The sequence below is a fragment of the Ictalurus punctatus genome, chromosome 6 (genome assembly GCF_001660625.3).
Source record: "Ictalurus punctatus breed USDA103 chromosome 6, Coco_2.0, whole genome shotgun sequence".
Classification (NCBI taxonomy): domain Eukaryota; kingdom Metazoa; phylum Chordata; class Actinopteri; order Siluriformes; family Ictaluridae; genus Ictalurus; species Ictalurus punctatus.
The window spans coordinates 22,401,774-22,424,844 of NC_030421.2; the positions used below are offsets into that span (position 1 = coordinate 22,401,774).

Here is a 23,071-nt window from a genome sequence, read left to right on the forward strand (position 1 = left end):
AACTAAAGCACACATATCTGAGTTTCATTATAACTATTGGTTTTTGTTCCTATGTCAGTGCAAACAGATTCTCACAAAAAATACTAGACCTTAAACTCACCTGCTGTGAGCTATTTAAAAGAGACACTGCTTTGGGTTGTGGGGCTACACGGCTGACTGGAGTGACAGATGAGGAAGTCTGAGGAGGGGGAACCACTTGCTCCTCTTCCTCCCCTGTATCCTCACTACTGCTTTGAACAGAACTGGTCTGGGAATTAACCTCATCTTCTTTAACAAATGGTGCATAACGGCTAGGAACTGTAGTTTGCTTACTACTGTTTGTCTCACCATTAAAGCGCTTCCGAGAGTCATCCACCTGGGAGCAGGTACAGGATAGTATTAGTGTGGAAATGTTGCTCAAATTCATCACTGCATATAGCAAACCTTAAGGAATGTAGATTATACTACATGGGATATAACCTTAGTATTGTCATTACTATAGTTCCATGTGGCATAAAATACCCAGACACTGAATATAACAGGTCACATAACCAATTACAAGGCAAACATGTTTATGTGGCATAACACTTTCCTTAATAAACTTATTACTACTTCACACTGTTTCTCTATATTCATCTCGGTTGCAAAAAGATTATTCACTGACTGTATATAGATTACAACAGCTATTAGGTGAACATTCATCTCTCCCTCAAAACTTCTTAACAAGTTCATAATGGATTTTTTGGAAAGTGAATGAGGAGTCTCACCGTATAGGCACGTGGCAAGGAGGTAATTTTGGTGCTTGGGGCACCAAAAGGTCTGGGAGTGACGACAGAAGTGATCCGTGCACTATCTGATTTCTGGTAGCTCCTGGGAAGTGAGGCAGAAACCTGAGGTGCAATGGGTTGTTTGGTTGCTGCTGAGACCGGTTTATGCAGTGAAGGCTGGCTTTGGAATTGCCTAGGTGCAGGCACAGGGCTAACAAAGTTGCTGGATTTTGTAATTGGTTTTGAGCTGCTGTTGGCTTCCAGTGGAGGATTGCTGAAGATGGTGCTGGTGCGACTTGACTGAGTGGTGTTGATGGGCACTAGTAGACTGGGTTTGCTGGTGACATTGGTTGGAACTGGATCATCCAGAAGGTTGTGGCTGCTGGAGATGCTAGTTTGTTTTCCTTGACTTGTATTTAGAGTGCTCCCTAAGCTGGATGGGACAGGACTAGATGGAGCATCTACCTCATCGGATACCAGGCTGCCAGCCTCAGGTTCATCATCTGCCAAACTGGGCAGAGAGCCCCCTTTATATTGCCTCAGGGAGAAGGGAGTATCAATGGTCATGCTGCGGCTTGGTAAAACCCTGGTCTTGGGTGTTGGTTCATCAAAGACATCCTGGTCTTCAGAAGTGGAGAAGGTTGCAAAGCGACTCCTGAAGCCCGGTGTTTGGCTTTCCCTGCATAGTGAAAGGGAGAGGAGGATGGCGGTAGGCTTTATTAAATTACAATCACACACACAAGCTCCATTTTCCCTAGGGTAACTAGTGAAGTAGGGTTATATAGACAATTGTAGAACAGTAAATGCAAGATTAGGTGCAAGACTACATTTATGACTAGGGGGAAAAAACCATATCAGGTAATTAGACACTTATTATAAGGCAGATATCTGTGTGTATATCTGTGTGTATGTGGACTTTACCTCTCCTCTTCCATTTCCTTGAAGGTCTTTGATTTCCTCGTGCTGCTTCCTATAGTAAGTGTCTCGATCTGTTCTCGCTCTTCTTTCTTCTTCATGATATCCGAGTTAACACTCCTGCGCCTGCTTTTCCATTTATTGAGATCCTGAAGACAAGACATTGATGCTCAAAGTCCATAACCTCTCACATGCTCAGTCAAAGACAAAGATAGAACAGCAGAGTGTCAGAAAGAGAGAGACAAAGAGAAGTAGGGAGAGGGAAAAGGCGGGGGGACATGGACTAGATTTTAAGGTGTGCTATTTATTTTCTTGGCTCCACTTGCCTTGTGTATTTGGGGCCCGTATGTGACCTAAATACTGTGTGGAGAAATAGCCCTTTCCAACATAGTCACATTCACGACACAGCTTCATACTCAGAAATAGAATGCCACTTTGTGTGATTATAACACTTATTTACATTTTATCGTGCCTTAAATACGTCATATCATATAAACCTTATAAACATCCTGCAAAACTTAGAAAATGGCAATTCTTACAGTATGCGCACATGCAGTGACGTTTAAGACAAGGAAAATATAGCCACTCTCACAGAGTAGTAATGATTAGATCATGAATATATCTTATGAGCAACAAAGCACTAAGAAAACTGCACTGTTGTCATTGATTCATAAGCAGACAAAAGGCAGGGGGGGTCGAGGTGTTACTCACATCCTGCCACTTGTCTTCACTTTCCTTCAAATTCTCACGGAACTTCTTCAGCTCCTCATAGCGTACACTTTGGACTGCCTGCTCAACAGGGATATCACTCAATGAAACAGACCTGTCAACACAAATTCACAGAGTGATGCTTTATAATTTAAAAAGTACACAGACTGTGTGATTCTGGAAATAAAGAAAAAACAAAGAATGAAGAACCCCATCTTCCACACTGAGCTTATATACATGGATGCAGAAAATACTGAAAAGGAAAGAAGTTACTCAGAATGGTTAATTCACAGCTTTTTATACACAATAGAGCATATTCCTTGGTGTTAGCAATGCTGTTGTATACATACATAGCATCAGTACTCAGGAAAACACAACGCCACTCACTGAGTATAGTGAGCTTGTTCTGTATATGTGAAATCTGAGAGTCTGAATGCTCTGGATATTTCCTGAATTACCGATGCACTACTCCTCAATACAGTGCAATGCAAATCAGCTTTTATTAGCTAGCATTGTGTGTATCTGTTGAGTCCTCTTTGTTTTGTGATGAAAAGAGTTGGGGTGCAGCCCACAGGGACCAAAGCAATGTGAGTAATGTTAATGTTTAGTGCTGGGGCAAGCAGAACCACACAAAAGCAACGAGGACATGACAACACAACTGGACACACCATGCCACATTCCTGGTCCCAGACATCTACTCACCCATCAGTCTCTGAGTTCTTTTGCATGAGTCTAGAGAACCAAAGAGAACCACACAGAAGGCAGGTCATATTTTTGTGCATTTTAGATTAACATCTGGCTGACAGCAACTTAGAGATTTAGTTAAATGCAAAATGTTTCAGGTGCAGTTACCAGAGAATCACCTTTTCTTCACAGAGCAGAAGTGAAGCAGTTATACAGTGGATATCACCTTTCTACGACCTACAGTGTAGCTTCAGGTTTGTGTGAACACAAGCTATTGGTTATAACTCACGTAAGGAAAAGTCAGAGGTACACTAACTTCATAGGAAACTGTAGTTCCGCAAATGTTAAGATGATATAACTCTTCATAATAGGTTAAAGGTATGAATGTACCCTACCAACGGCACTGTTTGGCTTGGAAATTACAGGCTGGGTGTGTTTTGAAAGTACATTTCCATAGAGACAAAAGTGAAATTTCTAGTGTTTACTGCATCTCATGCCAATGGGGAATTTCTAAGCAGCACAGTCTGTTGGCATTCTTGTAAAGAGTGGCTATGTCTGGCTCTGTTATTTATAGATATTACTCAGGTTTTCACATTCCTTGACAGCTTTGGTCATTACACTCCCACTTCCACAAGTCTGTGTGAACCTCTGAACCTCTTTTAGGGAATAGCTAGCTGACTGAAATGGAAGCAGTCTTGATATCGCGTTTTTGTTAGGTGAATTCATCACAAAAGCTTTTAGTAATACATTTATTTATCAGAAAAGCAGAGCAAGACAAAATGCCAGGCAATCCAAATCCTTTAGAAAAAAATTAAAAATAAAAATCACACAAACCCCCCAGAATTGTTATACATTCATTTATGTATAATTAAATATCACTCATGCCTTTTTGATGGAGTTGTGGAAAACTCACTCATGCATCCTTAACGTATTTGTATATATCTGAAAACATATTAGCAATGCACTTTAACAAATAAAAGGTTTTGGAGAAATAAATAACACCCAAGTACATCAATTAATACTGTTTACAAAGTTCTCTAGCCTATTCATTACATTACATAATAATCTCAAAATTATTACTAGTAATCAGAGGCTTAAAGAGCAATAGAATACCATTTGAAAGCGTACTTAAACAATCCAGGTTAGGCTACTACTGGGATAAATATAAAAGGGATATCAGAGGCCATGAAAGCATGCAGGGACTCAGGTCATTCCTACACACTCAGAAGCCTAACCTCTCCACCATCAGCCTCTTCTTATATCTTAGGCGACTGGCCTCTCTGATGGCATGCCATTTTTGGAGATCCTCCTCGCTGCAGGATGAGGGCACACTTGGGCCTGTTTGAGTTCCAAATGACCTCTGAGATACCTCAGTGGGATTCTGGACATGTACAATTCCAAACTTCCTAACTAGCATATCATCTGTTTTTCGGTGTGCATCCCCCTTCTGTTTTGCACACACCTGGGCAGCCACCTGTATTGGTGGGCATGGGGCAGATATCTTGGCCTGAAGTTTCTGTGGCAGGGCCCAGGACTCAGGAATAGGCACAGGATGATAGTTATTAGGTGCTCCTGAAAGAGGGTGCAGCGTAGAATGATGCTGTAACCGGCGGGTGAGCACATCGTCTTTCTCAATGTCAGGGTAAGTAGATTTGCCATCGTTGTGCTGAGTAACCACTCTGATAGATGGCTCAGACCTGTGATGTGAGGTAAGTAGACCCCCATATTTCATCCTGGCCAGCTCAGTGTTAGAGTTGAAGGCACATGTGCGGCGGCTAAACATGTCATCATTGTCCAAGTCAGGGAGAATGTCCTCAGAAACATTGTAGGGGTCGTTAGGGTGCTCCCGCCCTAATAATGGGTGTCTCTTGCACTTAATAAGTCTTGGACCTGAGGTGGGGTCTGGCCTGGGCCAGAAATCAGGGAGCTGAAACCTTTGGGCTCCAGAAGTCTGTTGCATGAGCATGAGTGGCTGTGTGGTAGGACTATATGTTGAGTGAAAAAGGGAAGAAGAAAGCAGAAGAATTTCAGAGGAAAGGGATAGTGTGCAATAGTACAAGACAGCAAAGCAAGCAGACATGAGAATAAGTGTACAGGATTGCGTAATGTGCTAATTTTAATTCATTTAATTTAAATTACTTATTTGCTTATTAATCTGCTGCTTAATTTGTTCTAAAAATCCAAATTACATGTGTAAAATACTACTTTTATACATGAGTGTATTCTATATGATACATAAATCCAGACAGATATAGTATTAGTTATTTATTGAGAAGGACATCATTCATAAGATTAATGTTGTGTGAAGTAAACAGTGTAGGTCAGTAAAGAGAAGCTGAGTAGGTGAATTAGCTAGTGTGTGAGTGTACGATAAGTCAGGGCTACTGATTGTGGAAGTGTGAAAAGGACCTGGGAGTGATGGGACTGAGCTGTGAAGTTTGTGCGTGTAAGGAAGTGGGTTCAGAATGAGAGGGAGAGGACACACAGTGCCGGGGACTGACATCACAGTCGGAGTCCTCTGAGGATGAGCCAGACTTCTTCTGACTAGACACAAGTCAGGCAGGTCATGAAGAGAAAGCACAGAGAAAGGAGACAGGAAGAGAGAGAGAGAGAGAGAGAGAGAGAGAGAGAGAGAGCCCAAATCTATTAGCCAGGAGAAGGAAGACCAGACCAGAAGTGCAGACCAAACAAATGAAGATATAGGAATGTATTCTGATCACATGCAAAGACTGAAGTAAAAGCCCATAAAATATTTATAGTTGAATATATATCTATTAAAAGGTCTTCAAAAATAACAACAGTAAAATGTGCAATTTGAAGTTATGTCTATGTATTTAATGTTAGTTGTTGTTTTTCACCAGTGCCAGACAGACCTGAAACCCTGGATCTTTCTGTACCAGGGCCGACGCTGAGAGCCCAGTCTGATTTTCTGCACATGTATGTCTTCCTCTGGTGTCCAGAACTTTGGGAGAAATTTATCATGGTGTACAGTGGAAATGGGCTGGGATACTGTCAGGCCCACTTTACGAGCATAAAGGTCATCCTGAACAGGATCAGCATAACCAATCTCATCATCTTCTTCCGCCGAGTCATCATACATGTAGACATCAGCAGATGCAGACCTCCTAGCAGCCTTCTGAGGAGGTCTAGTTTCACTGCTGCTCAAGAGAGAGCTGAATGCATGAGTAACTGCACATGGCCACTCATCAGAACACATTAAATCATCCATAAAAGTCAACATATTAAACACAAAACATAACAAAATGTAATAAAATGAAGGCGGCCACAGATTTTAACCATGGAAAAAAAAAATTAACCCCCCCCCCCCCCCCCCCCCAAACGCTACCCTCCACAAAAAACAACCCACAACAAAGAGGATGTTAGCAATGGTTATGTTATACTATAGCACAACAGTCTCTGGGGTGTCTCTGACCTGAGATAGGTCAACGTTGGTCGGGGCACATTAGTAAGCATAACCTTTGGCCTGGTGGTTTGGGGCATAGTGGTGGAATCCCCTGAGGTCATGGGTAATGCAAAGTTGGTGGGAGTGATGACAGATGGGGTGTGAAACCGGCGGCTGGCCAAATCATCAAGGAGGAGGTCAGGGTCTGGACGGTCTGCCTCTGAATCACTGCTCTCATACCCGAACGGCCAGGCAACTTGTGTAGAACTTTGAGTGCCTAGTTCATTGATGGAGGACGAGCCTGTGCCTATCCTGTTACCATATGCCCATCATCCATAAATTGGCACAGACATACATTCATACAGAAGAGTCACACACATACGTACAACACAGTGTGGCATGAAAAAGCAAGGCATTCTGAAATTTTCCACTTGTCCTAGCCAAACACAAAGCCTCACCAATCATATACTGTAAGACATTCATATAAGTATCACCTTTCAGTCATCTGTGCTCTAACAGTGAAGCTTTAGTCTTTCTCCAAGCAGAAACACTGATGTGCTAAAGCTCCCTGGCAGAATTAAAGACTAATTTTAGTCAAGGAGGCTCTACTGTGATGGATAATGCCTGCAACCTGGGTCACCTCGAAATAAAGAATCACTGTAATATCTGTTTAAGAGGACTGAAATTACCGAGAGAAAGATCCATCCTCCTCTGTAAACATGGGACTGGCCCAGCTGCGTCTGTTTTCATCAGTGCGATAGTCAGAGCGCTTCTTGCGTAGTGGTGCTGGAACGTAGCCCGTCTGCTTTTCTTTGCTTGGCAGGAACTGGTTGAACTGAGTGTTGGCCTTTGGAGTGACCACCAGCGAACGGCGATACTCCTTGCTTTCTGCCATCATGAAAACCAGCTCTGTTTCAGGGTAACTGAGACAGCCTAGTAGAGAACAGTGAAATTCAGGAGTATGAAATGTCTCTCTTAGAAATGTATACATACACAACAGCGGCAAGCTCATTTATAAGCTAGTGTGGTCTATAGGGGAATGTCTCACTGAGGTGAACATAGAGCAAGTCTAGAGAACTGCCTAATTAACCTCCTGCAGAGAAAAACAAAATTCTGATCGACAAAGTGTGATAGGAGGACATTTGGAATAACTACCAAAACCAGCAGGTGTCTGCTGAATATCACACTTGTACCACAATGTAGGAATGGGTGGGGGGTGTCTGAACAACTGCAGGACTGTGTTCTTGTGTTCAGTTTGTTTAAAGACAAACACCTCAGTCAAACCAGCAGGGGGCACTATGCATTTGATTTACAAACTATGTAGCCAAATCACAGTTTGACAAAAACATACCAGTTATCCTCAATAACAGTCCTGTCAAAGCAGAGCCTACCCTTTTGTTTTCAATCAAATGGCCATTTAGTACTCATTGTCAATTATTTGGTGGCAAACATTAATTATGGGAAAATGTACAGCACATTAATTCCATTTTCAATCAAACAGCACATTTACATTTACTTATGCAGGTCAATATTAAAGTGCAGTATCCCTCCATGTGTTCATATAATCTGTAAATATTTTATTTGTCATACTCAGCTTTAATAATGCTCGTCATAAATGCTGTTTGGCTGTTTAACAGCAAATAATTAAATAATTTAGTACTGAATGGCCATTTGATTGTAAACCAATGGATGGTTTCTGCACAGAACTGTGTATGTGTGAAACTTGTTTTATATATATATATATATATATATATATATATATATATATATATATATATATATATATATATATATATTTTTTTTTTTTTTCTTTTCATTCATCCGACACTATTTATACAAGCAGTGTCAAGTGTGCATTTCAAATATTATCAGTTGCAAATGTTAACAAGGCAAATATGCAACTTGCATGCTCAGAATGCATTACATACTAGAAGTATTCATGAGAATCATTTTTAGAAAAAAGGCACAAATATCATAAATAAATGGTAAAGAGTTGTGAGATATGGGGTCTTACACTTAGTGCTGTTTTTGAGTCTTGGGGTATCTTGGGGATTTTCTGCAAGTCCCAGAGTCAAGTGAGTTCAAGCAGTCCAATGAGTCCTCTCTTTGCTTTGCAGCCTGTAGTGGGTAGAGCTTGTGTCTTTTAAAGTACCAGCCGTCTCCAATGGCGCTGTCTCTTACACTGCCCCGTTGAGAAGCGTAATCTTCAAGTGCCTGTCCAATACAGAAGGGGAAGAATGTCACCCATGCACTCACACGCATGCGCGTGAAGACACACATACACAGACAGACAGACAGACAGACAGACAGACACACACACACACACACACACACACACACACACACACACACACACACACACACACACACACACACACAACTTGACTCAGCTCTTCAGTATTTCTCTGATTGTCAGTATAAATTCTCAGTCAGACACTGCTTCATGGAGCAGAACCTGTACACTTAAGACTTCAGCCATGTTTTTTTTTTATGGATATACTGTGCTCACTGTTAAAGAAATTGTATAAAGAAGATTGCCACTGGCTTTGACCCCCACAGCTGAGACATCCTTTGGCTGGTAGATGTATAATACATTTTGGAGCCTGACCATATTTAAAATTTTTATTCAAAATATTCAATATCTATACAAGAAAATGGCGTATTTATTTGTCACATTTAGGGTCAGAGTGCAGGGTCAACCATGATATAGCTGGAGCAGATAGGGTTAAGGTCCTTCTCAACGGCCCAACAGTGGCAGCTTAGCAGTGCTAGGGCTTGAACCCCTGACCTTTTGATCAGTAACCCAAACCCAGCCACCACTGCCCTAAATATAAAATATCTATATGTATAATACCGCATAAAATGAACATTGTAAACACAGTGAATGCAGAATATCAACTATGTGCTCATGTTACTGTGTAATTTAAGATTTCATGCAAACACTTTGCTCAACTCTTAACAGGAATTGTTTGCAATGCCAGAGTAAATATGCTTAAAATTAAATTTTGAGCAGAAACCAGGATTTAGAGCAATGTCTGTTTAGAATTCCCTAGGTTAAAAGTGCTATACATGTCAAAAGATCAGCAATGTGTTTTTTTCTATTTCACCTTATAAATTGATTTGCCTACTAATCCCTCATAAGCCTTTAGGTTTAAGTAAGCTCCATTATAAAATGGATCAACTTGTGCCTTTCTGTGCAGATTATTATCAGAACCTGAAAATGCAATTACAATAAAGACTCAATACTGTAGCTTCATCACAAAACCTAGTTGTAAATCTTTTTGTCAGGAAGGAGAATAGTTGGGTATGAATGTAACTATTAGTGTATTATATTTATCATACATATCAGAAGCATTAATTGTATTTAAGTTGACCCTGAAACCTGCACATGTCGATGCAACCCTTTATTATATATTAGTAGGCAATAAGGAGCCCATAATACACATACCACTGTTTGGAAACAGTTGAGGTAAAGGTTTTACAGATTCAGAAAAACTAATAAAATCCACTATTAACGATATCCATTCCAGATCGTATCAGTAAAACGATGCATCCCTGTATGACATGTATGACATGTATGTCATATGTCAGTGTATGACATAAGAATCATGAACATTTGACATTAACAGGAATGTGGCAGCATTTACACTTACATTTTTAATACTCCTGCTGGTCTTCTGATGTCTGCATGAGATAAGAGCTGTATTTTATTAACTGCTCACAGCGTGGGAAAAGGACAATAAAAGAATACAGTGATTCTGACTGAAAGAGCTGGAAAGTGAGAGCACAATCCAAATGGTGCCAGGCTCCCCTCACAACACTGCACAAAAGGATCCATGTCAGTGCAGGATGGCAGAAAAACACAGTCACTCTCACCAGCCTATATACACAGGCCTTACACAACTACAACAGCAAAGTGGTAACCACATTAACACGTACAACCTGAACATTCACAAGTGTGGCCGCTCCTAAATAAAATCATCATAAAAATTCTTTGTCACATAAGGTTTCAAAGGGCAACCATAAACATAACTGACATAGCAGAGTTGGACCCAGGAGCCTCCACTGGACTGCAAATTATTTGCTCTTCCTTGGTCCTTTCTGTCACCTCAGTGACATGTATAAAAACATTAATAAAAGCTAAAGAGGCAGATTATAGGATTTTTATGCACTCTTATGTACTTCCAATCACCGCACATAACAACTCCTGACACTGGCCCTCATTTCCCACTGTGTTTTTGTAAGGTACAGGCTACACAACAAGGCTTAAACCTTTAACTTCTCTGCTTATTATTCAGCTATTCACCTTAAGGCATATTATTCAGTAACTACAATTAAACTAAAGAATGTAGATGCAACAGTGGGGAATTTGTATTTGGTTATTCTGGGAGTGTAAAGGGCTAAATAACTTTGAAAAGAAAAGCCACACACAGTGTGACTAGACCATCTCCATATGGTACATTCTTTGAGACGTTAGGAATACAATAGCAGGAGCAGCACATGCCAGGGAACCTTTGAAGTGATAACAGTGGTACAGCTGGATGAACCTGCTAGAAAAGCATGAACTTCACATATCGTGCCAATGGAAAATCAATTACTCAACAGTGGCAGCATTCCAACACCCCGTAAAACTGATTTTTCGAATGAAACAAAACTCATCAACACATTGTAACAAAGTTAATCTCTGGCCTGATATCTAAAATCAGAACTTCAGCCAGTCAGATCTGAAGATAATGATGGTGCTTTGTGGCCTGTGGCTTTTCAGTAGTAGGTGAACAAACACAACAGGTGCTTTGAAGTGAATTAAACAAGGTATTCAGTCAACCAGATAATACAGATTTATTGCTCCAATAAAACTTGTGAGGGGGGAAGAAATTCGTCTCCCTTTCATAGGTTGTAACAAAGTCCACACTGGATGTTGGTATGGAAATTTCAGGAACAATTTACATCAGCACAGACTGCCTAATATTAATTTAAGTGTTCTGCAAAAGCTAAAGACTTCCCAGGGGAATGAGTTCAGAATAAAGGAAAGGTTTCTGCTCTGAATCCGAGGGGCCTGACTGTGGACTCACATGATCAGCTCATGTGAAAAAGAGATATAAAAATGGATTTAAATGGAGTGCTGTACTGTCTCTCAGCCACATACACCATACTCCATTTCATATTTCTGATGGGCTGAAAAAGGAGTGGGGAAAAGGAGATAATAGCAAAAGAAAAGTGATAAATACTTAATGAAACAGCTATATAATTGTGGACATTTATGTGAAACCACTATAACAATCAAAGATGGTCCACAAATACATGCTCTACCACCTTATCATGACACTTGCAGCTCCATTGGTTTTATGGGTTGTGTATGTTGCCATCCAAGACCAAGGAAAATACTTGTAAGGGGAAAAATGCTATTTCCTTCCCTCAAAAGAAAACCACGGGAAAAACCTTATCTTAGATGTAATGGTTTTCAGATTTTACAAGCATATTAAATGGGTAAAACCATTAATTAAACCTTTGGGACAACATTAAATTGTTTTTCTTTGTACAGAACATTGGACATATTTTTATCCATTAAATGATTTGATGCTTTATCAATAGAATCTGTGTTTGAAATAGAAGATGTACTAAGACTAATATGTGATGTCTACTTAAACATCCACTTCATACAGATGGCCTGAGAAAGACAAATGAGAATGCAAATTCTGATTATTAATCTTGAGCATTTTTAATAAAAAATGGGCCTATAATATACAACACAGCTTACTTCTTTTTCATTTCAAATGAAAACCTTCCATTTTTTAAATGCTGACCTAAAGTTGAAATGGGAGAATTCCTCCTGACATTATGCGATGAGTACTCGTCGAATTCGCAACCCCTCAATTAGACAACAGTAGTCATACAGATAAAAACAGTGGCATATACTTCCATCCAGATGCATACAGATACAAATATTATAAAATCACTATTATATCTCATTTCTAACTCATTCCTTGACTATGCAATCATGGATAGAGCAGGCGGATGTTCCAAATCACAGAAGCCCATGCAAATGCTCTGTATGTGTACAAGACAGATAGAGTGCTTTAAGGGTGAGGCAACCCATTCACTTATGAATGATATGAATGTCTGGTTTTCAAGTTTAAGTATGGCATTGCTTGTGTTCTGGTCATAATGCATAGTGCTTGTAAAGAATGTTATTCTTTCACATGCCAGTCAAACCTCACCAAGCCCTACTAAGCAATGCGATGTGAGAATAGGCAGGAATTTTTTATTTTTTTTTCATAAAATGCGAATACTTCCATTCAGAACAATTTTTTGTCAATTTGTTGTCAGTAAAAGGGTGTGTGTGCATGCATGCATGCATACAATATATATTAACCCTGCCTACTGAGCTATTAAGACTTCATGGCACTGCTCATTAACACTCAGCTGGTAAATAATTATCTCCAGTCAAATTTTCCATTTATCATCAGTCATGTTGATGTCAAACACTTCTTCCTAATAGCTCACATCTTGTCCATGTATAAACACATAAGCTGTGAAGACACTAATATGTCCCTGAAGGTTTATTTTTTCAAGAGAGTTGTTCAAGAGGCCCAACACCCATACACAACCCAACCCTCCTGTGTGCCCATTTATGACACAGCCTATTCACCAAAATCCTTTCCTTCACAATTATGCAATGCATAACTCCATCAGTGCTCTTGTGATAGTGATGACCATACAGAACTACACACCCAAAGAGCAAACACTGTATTCATCAAGGCATCTGCCCTTCCTTTTCACTCAAGTATCAAATTTCAATAGTTTGAATGCCTCTGAAGTGAGAGAGCAGACATAAAATGATTTGAAAATCAAATGAAGACAAACCCAGGGCACAGACAAGACATGAAAAACTTTTGACAAATACTATAACACTGGTAAAAGCTTTACTGAAGGTTACTTTACTAATGATGGATTAAAATGATCCAAATGTTCCATAAAGATGATTGGTTGCTTTTGAGAGACAGCTCTAGGTGTGTAGTTACATAATTCAACTTGCATACCAGACTCTTTTATATATTTTAAAAGATATTTCATAATTTCTTAAGTTACATGCTAATTATTGTTTAAGAAATATCTAAGTATGACCTGAACAGAAAATATGTAGCTTAAAAATAAAAGTAGCAAAAAAAAATTCCCTAGACGACGACAAAGAAGGAACATATAATTACGTAATACTAATTACTAAACATAAAATGAAATAGAGAATGTAATTATCTATTTATCTCTCTAAATATATCTGGGGGCGAAAGGGGAAATCTGTGAAGTGGACTTTGAGTACAGGACTACACTGACCCAAGCGCAAAGTTCATATAGCACTTTTAATTTTCATTGTCATTATATGAAACAGCAACAAAGACCTCTGAACTATGATACAGTAATAATATGATCTGACATTTCACCAAGATGTGTTCAGGCCATAGTCCAGTAACTCCCATTAACTTAAAATGTGATTATCAGCTATTACTGGTTGAAAATGCCTGTAAAGAGACAGTGAGGCATTTGATTGACATTACCTACATCATATAAATGTTGAAATGCTTAATCTCTCTGGTTAATAGTCATCTAGTCATCATAAAGCATATTATTCAGTAATTATTATCAATTATTCAGTAACTACCCAAGAACTAATAGTATGCACTTCCAAGTAAGTCTGAGCCTGGTGATCAATGTTACTGGGTGAAGAAGTTAAGTTTTTCCTGCAATTTAGGCATCAAATCAAGGTATATTTGTTCCTAATCCACATATAAAGACACTACACAAGTTGACATATGCTGACATTTTAGTAGAATAAAGCAAAGGAGAAGCCCAGATGCTTATGACTGGAAGCTGCCTATCCTGAGATACCTGCTTTTCATGGTCTGATGAGTAATGATGCAATAATGCACTGGACAGTTCCTTATATTAACATCTCTTTCTGTTGCCATCTGGGTGCTATGAAAAACCTTTTCTCTTTTTGCTAGCAAAGATCTGGGAAGATGGCAGAGTTGTATTAAGGCCATAGTTTTAAGTTTTCTGAGTGAGTCAAAAGCAAGCACACTGTCGATATGGATTCATTATGCACACCAAAGTGCACTACATGCCTATATGGCTATAAATCCATAACGAAATTCAGTCATTACTAATTATCCAGTAATTGGTTATTAACGATCGATCATCTAAAAAGCAGAAGAAATTATATAAGCTTCCCATTTGACATGTCCAGCATATTCTTGCTTCAGGTTTCAATTTAAGAGATGTCATGAAAAACATAAAAGGCCGTTGTTTATAAAGTGTAAACATAAGCACGAACCTAAAGCAACACAATAAGAGTGTTTATAAAAAAAATAAAAATAAAAATAAAAAAAACACACAAGCTAAAAAACAACCCACTAATCATGTCTTACCCCAACTATCAAAAAGTGACCTTTCCATTCTATAATTAGAAGCAATACCCTGCCTACACTGAAAGAGACCTGATAGTGAACAGGCACAACACCACACACACACACACACACACACACACACACACACACAGAAACCACAGGGAGCAGATAAACCACAGCTGATCAGTGTGGTTGCTAGGGCTAGGAAGGTGTGGCATGGTTACCGTCATTAGCAAAGCTCACTTTGTTGTACTCAGCTCACAGTTGTGACACTGACCACACTTTCACTTAGGTGAGAAAACAAAACAGAAATGCATAGCTTATAATAGTTCAATTATGAATGATCTAATAGTTCTCTTTATTAAGAACTGTGTATTTTAAATATTTGCATAATTAATTAATAAGTTCATGTCCTGCTTAGTTATTGCAAAGAAGTGAGCAAAGGGTCAAGCTGTCACAATAATTAATACACAGAGAACACTTGTGTTGCTTTACATATACAAGACAGCATTGCTCGCATGGTGAACATGTTAGTGCAGGACCACCCAGAGACACACCTGTCAAAGAACTGAACAGGTTGTTCAACATGCCATGTTTGTTTCACTCTAGTCACAGGTGAGGAGCAAATTCAACTCTGAGGCTAAAACAGCTTGATGAAACACATACAACAAAACAACGCAACCTTGAGGGAATCTCTAACCTCCTTCAGTCTATAATCTCCTGATAGGCCAAGTCAAGACTCTAATTTCATCTCAGTGACAGTGATTTGGCACTCACTTCCTTTCTGATGTAATTAAAGGTCGTCTTTTTCCAAACAAAATAAGCTAATCTTAAACTTTGGGTTAGAATACAAAAAAAAGTGACAAAAACTGCAACACCTCTACCTAAAGATTGTTTAACTGAATTTCAGAGCACAAGCTGTAGATGTGATTATCAACTCAGTTAAATTTAAACCAAGGGTCAGTAGCACAAGATCATTTTACATGGACATGTGGACAGCACTGGTTATCTGTCAACACGTTTTAAGCCATAACAGGATTCAAACATATTTAACAATGTCGCAGCAGTTGATAGAGGGTCAAATTTAGATACATTAAACATTCAAACAAAATATACCCGATTAAACCCCTTAAAACAAAATTTACCTGACAGTTGCACTTGTGTATATGTCCTGCAGGTCCCCAGGATGAAAAAGAAGGGCTTCTTTAAGTCCAGGCACAAGCCTTAAGAAGGATGTTGATGTTGTCCTGTCGAGAGTGAATATGTGCCAAACGTCTGTGTCAGTCTGTAATCATACAGGAATTCTCTGTACACACAGTTCAGAAATCATTGCATCCAAAGTTCAGAGCTTCTGTGAGCTCAGCTGGGGGCGGAGAGGATGTACCTCAGGTAGCAAATAAAATGACATTACAGAAAGAAGGCAGGGCTTGCTCAGTCCGTGACAGATGTGTGGGAGGAGGAGCTTGGCCTTAGGACAAAGTTGAGAGGTTGTCTAATCACAAGTCTCGTAAAAGCCCCTCCCACAGTCATGCAAGGCACTCAAATACATTTCATGACCCGCCTTACAGGCACACAGTCACACAAGCATAAGTGTGTATGCTCTTCTCACACCCAGAAACTGTCATTGCACACTGCCATGACATACCTGTGGCAGCAGCAGTGGGTGGATTATTTTGGAGACTGTGGTTGCTATGACAGTGAACAGGTGACTGACATGCAAACTATTTTACCCCTAAGCAATTGTTCCATTGGGTTTGCATGCATTAGAAATCCTGTTTCAGCTGGCTGTACACATTATGTGCATGTACACGCAGTATAATGCATAGTGTTTCTGCATTAGGTTACAGATATAACTTTAGATCTTTCAGGGTAATTGTGTTTTATATTTTGTTTTGCATTATCTGTGTAAATCTGTCTGTGTGGATTAAAACCTGAAATAATTACAGGGTGATTTGGGTGCTTTAACCCATATGCATAGCTTCGGGTAGCGATGGTAATACATGTGATTAATTTAAACCAAGGCATCCCTGACTAAGATAAAGTATTACTGAAGATGAATGAATGAGCATGGTAAATGTGTCGCATATTGCTGCACAAGTAATCTACCATGTCTAATATACTACTATGTTAATGAATTGTGCCTGCATTAAAATAAAAGCTACCCACTCTCACAACTTTTTTCACTAGTGCAAACCTCTAGTTTGAAATCGTTACCCAATCAGGGATTGAAAGAACTAATGAATGGAGTGTAAGTATCTTATAGCTAGCTGAATATTTTATGCTAGGTCTTTTAAATTTTAAAAGGAAACTATTAAAAGGAAAGATTTCTCTTGCGTTCTTCTCATAAAAGATGCTATCCTAGCTAACTATTAGCTAGGATAATGTTTAGAATAAGTATTGTGTCTATGGGCATTCTTTTTAGCTAGATAGCTGTAATGTTAGATAGATAAACTGACTCCTATAGGCAAAGTTGTTCTTTGTCGTCATAATGAGAATTTGGTACTAACTGTAGCTTCCATTTCAAGCAGTTTCTACACATGTAATATATGATCATTGTTGACGTTATGCATTGACATGAAAATTGTTGTTAAAGTTAAGTTCAAATGATGTAGCTATGACATTTGGTGACACATTAGCTAACATAAATTTGCATTATTCGAGCTAATCTGTTTTGTGAGCAAATGAAAAAAGTACCTATGCCAAATATGTGATTTAAAACTTTGATAGGAAGACAGGGTAACCTCATTTTCATGTGTCCCACCTAATTTACAAAAGTACAAAAAAGTACAGCTCTAGGACTCAGGTGTAGTAAAGGAAATTTTTTTTAAAAATCCATAATGGCTTAAACAGCAAGATGTTATTAGCAAAAGGAAATGCAGAATTAAGCTCTCGAATCTGACTCAACATGCCAGTCAAAAATAGACTGATGGAACATTGGTATTTTTGGGTAAAGGATTATACCAAGGTCACTGTCTTTCAGTAATAGGACTTGTTTACTGGAAAGAGTCATTTTGCGGCTGAAGGACACAATAGATGGGCAGTGTTTAAATAAATATGCCCTATTTAACTGATACTTGAAGATTTTGGTAAGTGTTATCACTTTTGAAGAGTATAAAAAAATAATCAAGAGAGGTCATACAGGTAGCATACTGGGTGGACCTAAATAGCTAGACACGGTGTTCTGTACATTCCTTTTCCTGTGACTTATATCTGAATGTAAACTATGCTGAAAATAACATAATTGGTGAATTCCCAATCACACCCATTTAATCTATGACATTACTGTAGTGGTTAATAATTCCTAAGGTAATTTAAGATGGACAATTCCCACAGAGTGGGCCTTTTATTAGACTCCAGCAGGCCTGGCATATGAAACCCAGTTCTATTGAACATAATTAAAACTCAGCTGTAAAACAAAACATGTAGAGATAATGATTCTTTTTGTGGGGGAAAAAACGCTCACTTTGTAGTCAGAAGATATAATCCTGTAAAAATTCTGCACCCATCCAACAATTATAATCCACATAGGAATGTAGTCCATTCAAAAGTAATTATTAAGTGGTCAGTGTGTTAAGTCAAATGTAAATAACCTTAAGTGTTAACAGAAGTGACTTATAATCGCCTCATAGGGCTCAAGTGTGTACACCAAAGTACACTAAAATCCTTACCTGAAAACAAGCCACAGCATACTGAAACCAGTTTAACTGTGTATTATCAGTAATCATGTCAAAGTATCCTAGCTAATGTGGAAGAACATGTTCTAACACCCTGACGCTTGTGTGTAATTACAAAAACACAATAAAACTCCATCGTAAAATTATAATAAACATTTGACATTAGTTTATGGAGTAAACACATCTGGTGGTCTGTGGAAAAAAATCTATTAAAATAATCCCCTTTGCCAGTGGTGAGGTTTGATTCAGATATATCCACCCAGCTCAATTATAGCCTGTTTACAGAGCTCGGAGCTATGTTCAATGATCTCTCAACTCAACCTCTATGTAAGGACTATGCAGAATGACTTTTTTAATGCGGCCCCAGAAGTACACCACATAAGTGTAGGTTTCCTCTCCAGATTTTTAAAAGGAGGATCAGCTATGTGATGGGACAGAGAGGAAACCCACAGCTTTGGCATTTGCTGGAACATAGAACCCTCTACCATGGAAACCTGGTCCACGGACAAACCAAAACAAACTCATGGATAACGTGACAGCTCGCAAGTCAATGTCAATAAATTAAAATTGGAAAGAATGAGAGTCTTACCATAATAAACCTTCATTATTCAAGATTTATAGCCTATGAATGTGAATGATATGACAGTAATTGTGATTATATGATTTCAGAGGCCTGAATAAGGGGAAAAATAAATTCCACCAGTCATAAACACAGGCAAATAGAGAGCTCTGTGTTCATGGCACATTTTTGTTCCAGTTCAGGATCTCAACATAGAGCCATTCAAATGGATGTTTAGTACAGTAAAAATATACTCTAAATTGGGTATGTTTTTAAATGTTTTCTTTAGCATGCCTGTGTGAGGGTATTTTAATTCCCAGTTGAAAGTTTATACTTGGTAAATTTCAGGTTTGGATCTATCTCACGGAAATAGCACTGTAATGTTTTTTAGGCATGGAGATGCTTATCCAGGTTTACCTTGGTAAATATCCTGCTGTTTTAAAGAGTAATGGGCACCAAATAATATGACATATAATATGACATGCTTTGCCACAATTTTGGCTTGACCCAGGTCTTTGGACAACATTTATGTTCTTTAGAAAAGGTCAAATATTACAGTGTTTATTTTATTTTATTTTTTAAATAAATACGGTAGTTAATGTTGGCTTAAAATAGCTCAGTCACCTACTCAAGCTTTTCCTCTTTTCTTTCTCAACTTTTTTCTCAACCCCAACGTTTTTTCTTTCTACATTTCCATAACAAGCAAATTGATATAATTCTAATAAGGGTAGATAATATGTGATATTTCTAAATTTTTATTCACTTAGTCTTACTGTGGTTGGTTCAGCTGCATACTTTTAGAGCACCAATGGATGAAACAGGGTGTGTTCGAGTGCGTAATTATGCTTGCACTTAAAAAATGCAATAAAAAACAGGAACTCACCAGGCCAGCAGTAGGTGTGGAAACTCTGCTAATACTCTTGATTATCCCTGGCTTGATCTCGTTAACTAGACTGGAAGGAGGGAAAGAATGAACAATCTCACAAACATACTGATGCACTGTAAGGTCCACCTAAATGTGTCTATGGCCTCCATTAATGTTTAATATGCGCCTTTTACTTACAAAACCATCTGACCAAAACCAAATTGAGCTTCTGTTTGTACGGGTTGCTATTAAAGAATCTAGAATATGATCATTTTACTGTAAACATCTGAATCCAAAAAATAAATGTTAGCCTATTGGGACATTCATTCTTTATTCAGATAGAACCTTACAATACTAACATCACAATACAGTATGTACTATATATCTTTACCATGTGACTTTTCTGAATGTTAAAAAAATACATTTAAAGATGTCCATCATAATATGTGAAATTTATCACTCTGTGCAGTACTTTGATATGGATCAAATTAGAGATGCACCGATGTATCGGTCAATAATCGGTATCGGTCGATAAAGGCAATTTTTCACACTATCGGCCATTAATTTAAAAACTTCTGATGATCAGGGCCGATTATATCCTGTCAACCAAAAGAGGGCGGGAAAACACACTGATTTTGTGCTGTGTGTAAAGATGATGTCTCGTGTGGAATGATGACAAAACTGCAGTTTGTAATCTTTACACTGCTAAAATATTACACTAGACGCTGCAGCAGTGAAACGGGAGTTTCATCGTCGAGTCTACATTTTTTTGGACGCGCTGCTCGCACTGAATTAAAGCACCATTACACTATTGAAAGATTTAAATGAAGATGCGTTGACAAAAAAAGTGTATATTGAACAGAAAAATATATGTGTAGAGTAGTATATTTCATAACCAGTTAATGTTAATATATATAAAAAGTTTATATTATATATTACCAGTTTGATGTCACTGATGGAGTAGAAATGCTTTTGATTGTGGTGAATGAATATGAGACTAACCGGAGGTTTTTTAGAATTCAGTCAGTTAATTCTGTTAATATGAATTAATAACATTCAATAAGTTGAGAAATCTTACTTTAATCTTTAATGTGTTAATATTAATTAGAGTAATGTGTTTTCTGTTTATGAGACCAGTTACTGTGAAACTACTTGTTGAAATTGAGAGAATAATGTTTTTATTTGTATTTCTTTCAGAATTGTGGAATAAATCATTATTAATTTAAAAGAAGGCATAAAAGGCAGAACTATCTGTATCGGCCGATATCACTCTGAATAATCGGTCATTGGTATCGGCTGAGAAATTTAGTATCAGTGCATCTCTAGATCAAATACTTTGATATGAATATCATGTGATGTCACACAGCCGTTACTGACTGAGACTAATCAAGCAGCAGAACATGTGCAACTAGAAGTTTCAGGAGGGAGCAGCAAGCAGTTGCGATGTAAAAACTGCTCTCATCAGGATGCTGACTCACAGATGTGACACCAGGGTGTCGATCCAGAAATGCTGCTGCCCACGCATCAGCCCAAAAGTGCCCGGTTACGAACAGAAACAAACCTAAAAACCCTGAGCTTGCACTAGCCCTGACAAAACCTCACCTTCACTGAACAGCCGAATCTCACTCACAGCATGTTATGCCATTCAGATTTCTGAACACAGTGACCGTGAAACATTTAAATAACAACTGTCCCTCACACGCTTCCCTATCACCATTGATATTATCTACAGTGTGCATGTTTTCTAATGTTGTGCTCAGCTGTGTCTAAATCCTATGAGCTAAAATTGGTTGCTTTTAATGCCCTAACCCAGAATTACTGGAATGGGCAGAAGAGTTTTCAGTACAACAGCGACAGAGCTATTCAGACAACAACAAAAACAATACAACACCCAGAAAAATATGCCCTTTTACTATTGTCTCTACACAACCTGTTTTATATTGGCTATGGTGAGATTTAAGGCATTCCTGATTTTAATGTAAGAGAAGAGATACTATACAGATTTTAACAGAGAGGACAGCCATATAATAGGATACCTATTATATGAGGTATAATATAATAATAGGTATATAACAGGTATATACCTAATAATAGATATGTAACCTAAGGGACACTTATGTCATACAAGGCACAGAAACAATTTCTATGCATTACATGAAAATAATCATTTCTCTGGAACACCAGAGAATACACTGTTGCATACAATACTGAGATGATGCTTATATTTTTTAGCAGTTGTTGCAATGGGGAAAACAGTTCTGATAGCTCACAACAAAACTAAATCAACACGTTTTTAATGGGATCTACTTGATGAGCTGCACCATAAAGCTAGCAGAGAAACAGTGTTACTTACCAACACAAAGAAGTCCATTCTGGAGAGAACTCCGGAAGTCTCTGCTCCTAAACCTCTTCTTAGTAACCACATGTACAGTCAGAACAAACACAGGAAGCTACAGTAGGTGAGAAGGTAAAATGTGCAATAGGAACGATTTTCCATACTTTGAGCTGCTATCCTAAACTGACCCACACACCAACACGGTGTAGCTTCTGGAGCAGAGGCTTGGCTCGCTTGGTTCACCTCACTTTTCTGCCAGTCCTTCTGCAAACAGGGCCGGAGCCCAGCAGCCAAACCACAGAGAACAAGAATATTTAAAAAGAATGTAACAATACAGAATAGAGTGCTAGCCTCATGCCTTTCCAATGATCTTAAGCAATTGATGCAGGATATAGCCAGACACCCTATTGTTTCTTATGCACAAGAGGAAATACTCAAGTTGTTTTTATACCTCCTTTTACAGTGTGTTCTTTGGGCTGTTTACAGCTCCACAAAAATGTTCTATTAGACAGTGAGAGAATGTTTTGTCTTATCAAGAAGATAGGAGATTATTTTTGCTTTGCTACAAGGTTGCAGAGGTTTTACGATATCCTCTTACAATAGGAACAGGTCACTCTTTCATGCCAATGTAGATAGGAATAAATATGAGAGCAATGTAAGCCTGTGTTTTGCAATTAGTCCAGGAAACTTTTAGTGGCAAAATCTGAAAGTTGAAGCCTTCATATGAGCTTCAAGATGAGCTTCATGATGTATTTCTAGTAAAAACATAAAATATGTATT

The 23,071-nt window shown here is 38.4% G+C and overlaps 1 protein-coding gene across 11 annotated transcripts in view; it reads right to left on the reverse strand.

Annotated features, from left to right (window-relative positions):
* lmo7a (LIM domain 7a) overlaps window positions 1-22,653 on the reverse strand; it is a 34,276-nt gene extending 11,623 nt beyond the window's left edge. For 3 of the 11 annotated variants that reach the window (XM_017469934.3, XM_017469933.3, XM_017469937.3), the window contains exons 1-12: window positions 16,004-16,239; window positions 8,471-8,670; window positions 7,146-7,389; window positions 6,487-6,768; window positions 5,927-6,211; window positions 5,463-5,597; window positions 4,289-5,038; window positions 3,072-3,101; window positions 2,373-2,484; window positions 1,668-1,810; window positions 747-1,425; window positions 101-355 (exon numbers count right to left, since the gene is read on the reverse strand). In XM_017469934.3, coding sequence (XP_017325423.2) covers window positions 101-355; window positions 747-1,425; window positions 1,668-1,810; window positions 2,373-2,484; window positions 3,072-3,101; window positions 4,289-5,038; window positions 5,463-5,597; window positions 5,927-6,211; window positions 6,487-6,768; window positions 7,146-7,354 — 2,880 coding nt within the window. In that variant the 5' untranslated portion in view covers window positions 7,355-7,389; window positions 8,471-8,670; window positions 16,004-16,239. Of the gene's footprint in view, window positions 1-100; window positions 356-746; window positions 1,426-1,667; window positions 1,811-2,372; window positions 2,485-3,071; window positions 3,102-4,288; window positions 5,039-5,462; window positions 5,598-5,926; window positions 6,365-6,486; window positions 6,769-7,145; window positions 7,390-8,470; window positions 8,671-10,109; window positions 10,141-16,003; window positions 16,241-19,974; window positions 20,045-22,309 lie in introns of those variants that run through there. The other 8 variants (XM_047156035.2, XM_047156034.2, XM_047156033.2 and 5 more) reach the window with 8 other exon arrangements.
* Window positions 22,654-23,071: the final 418 nt, after the last annotated feature.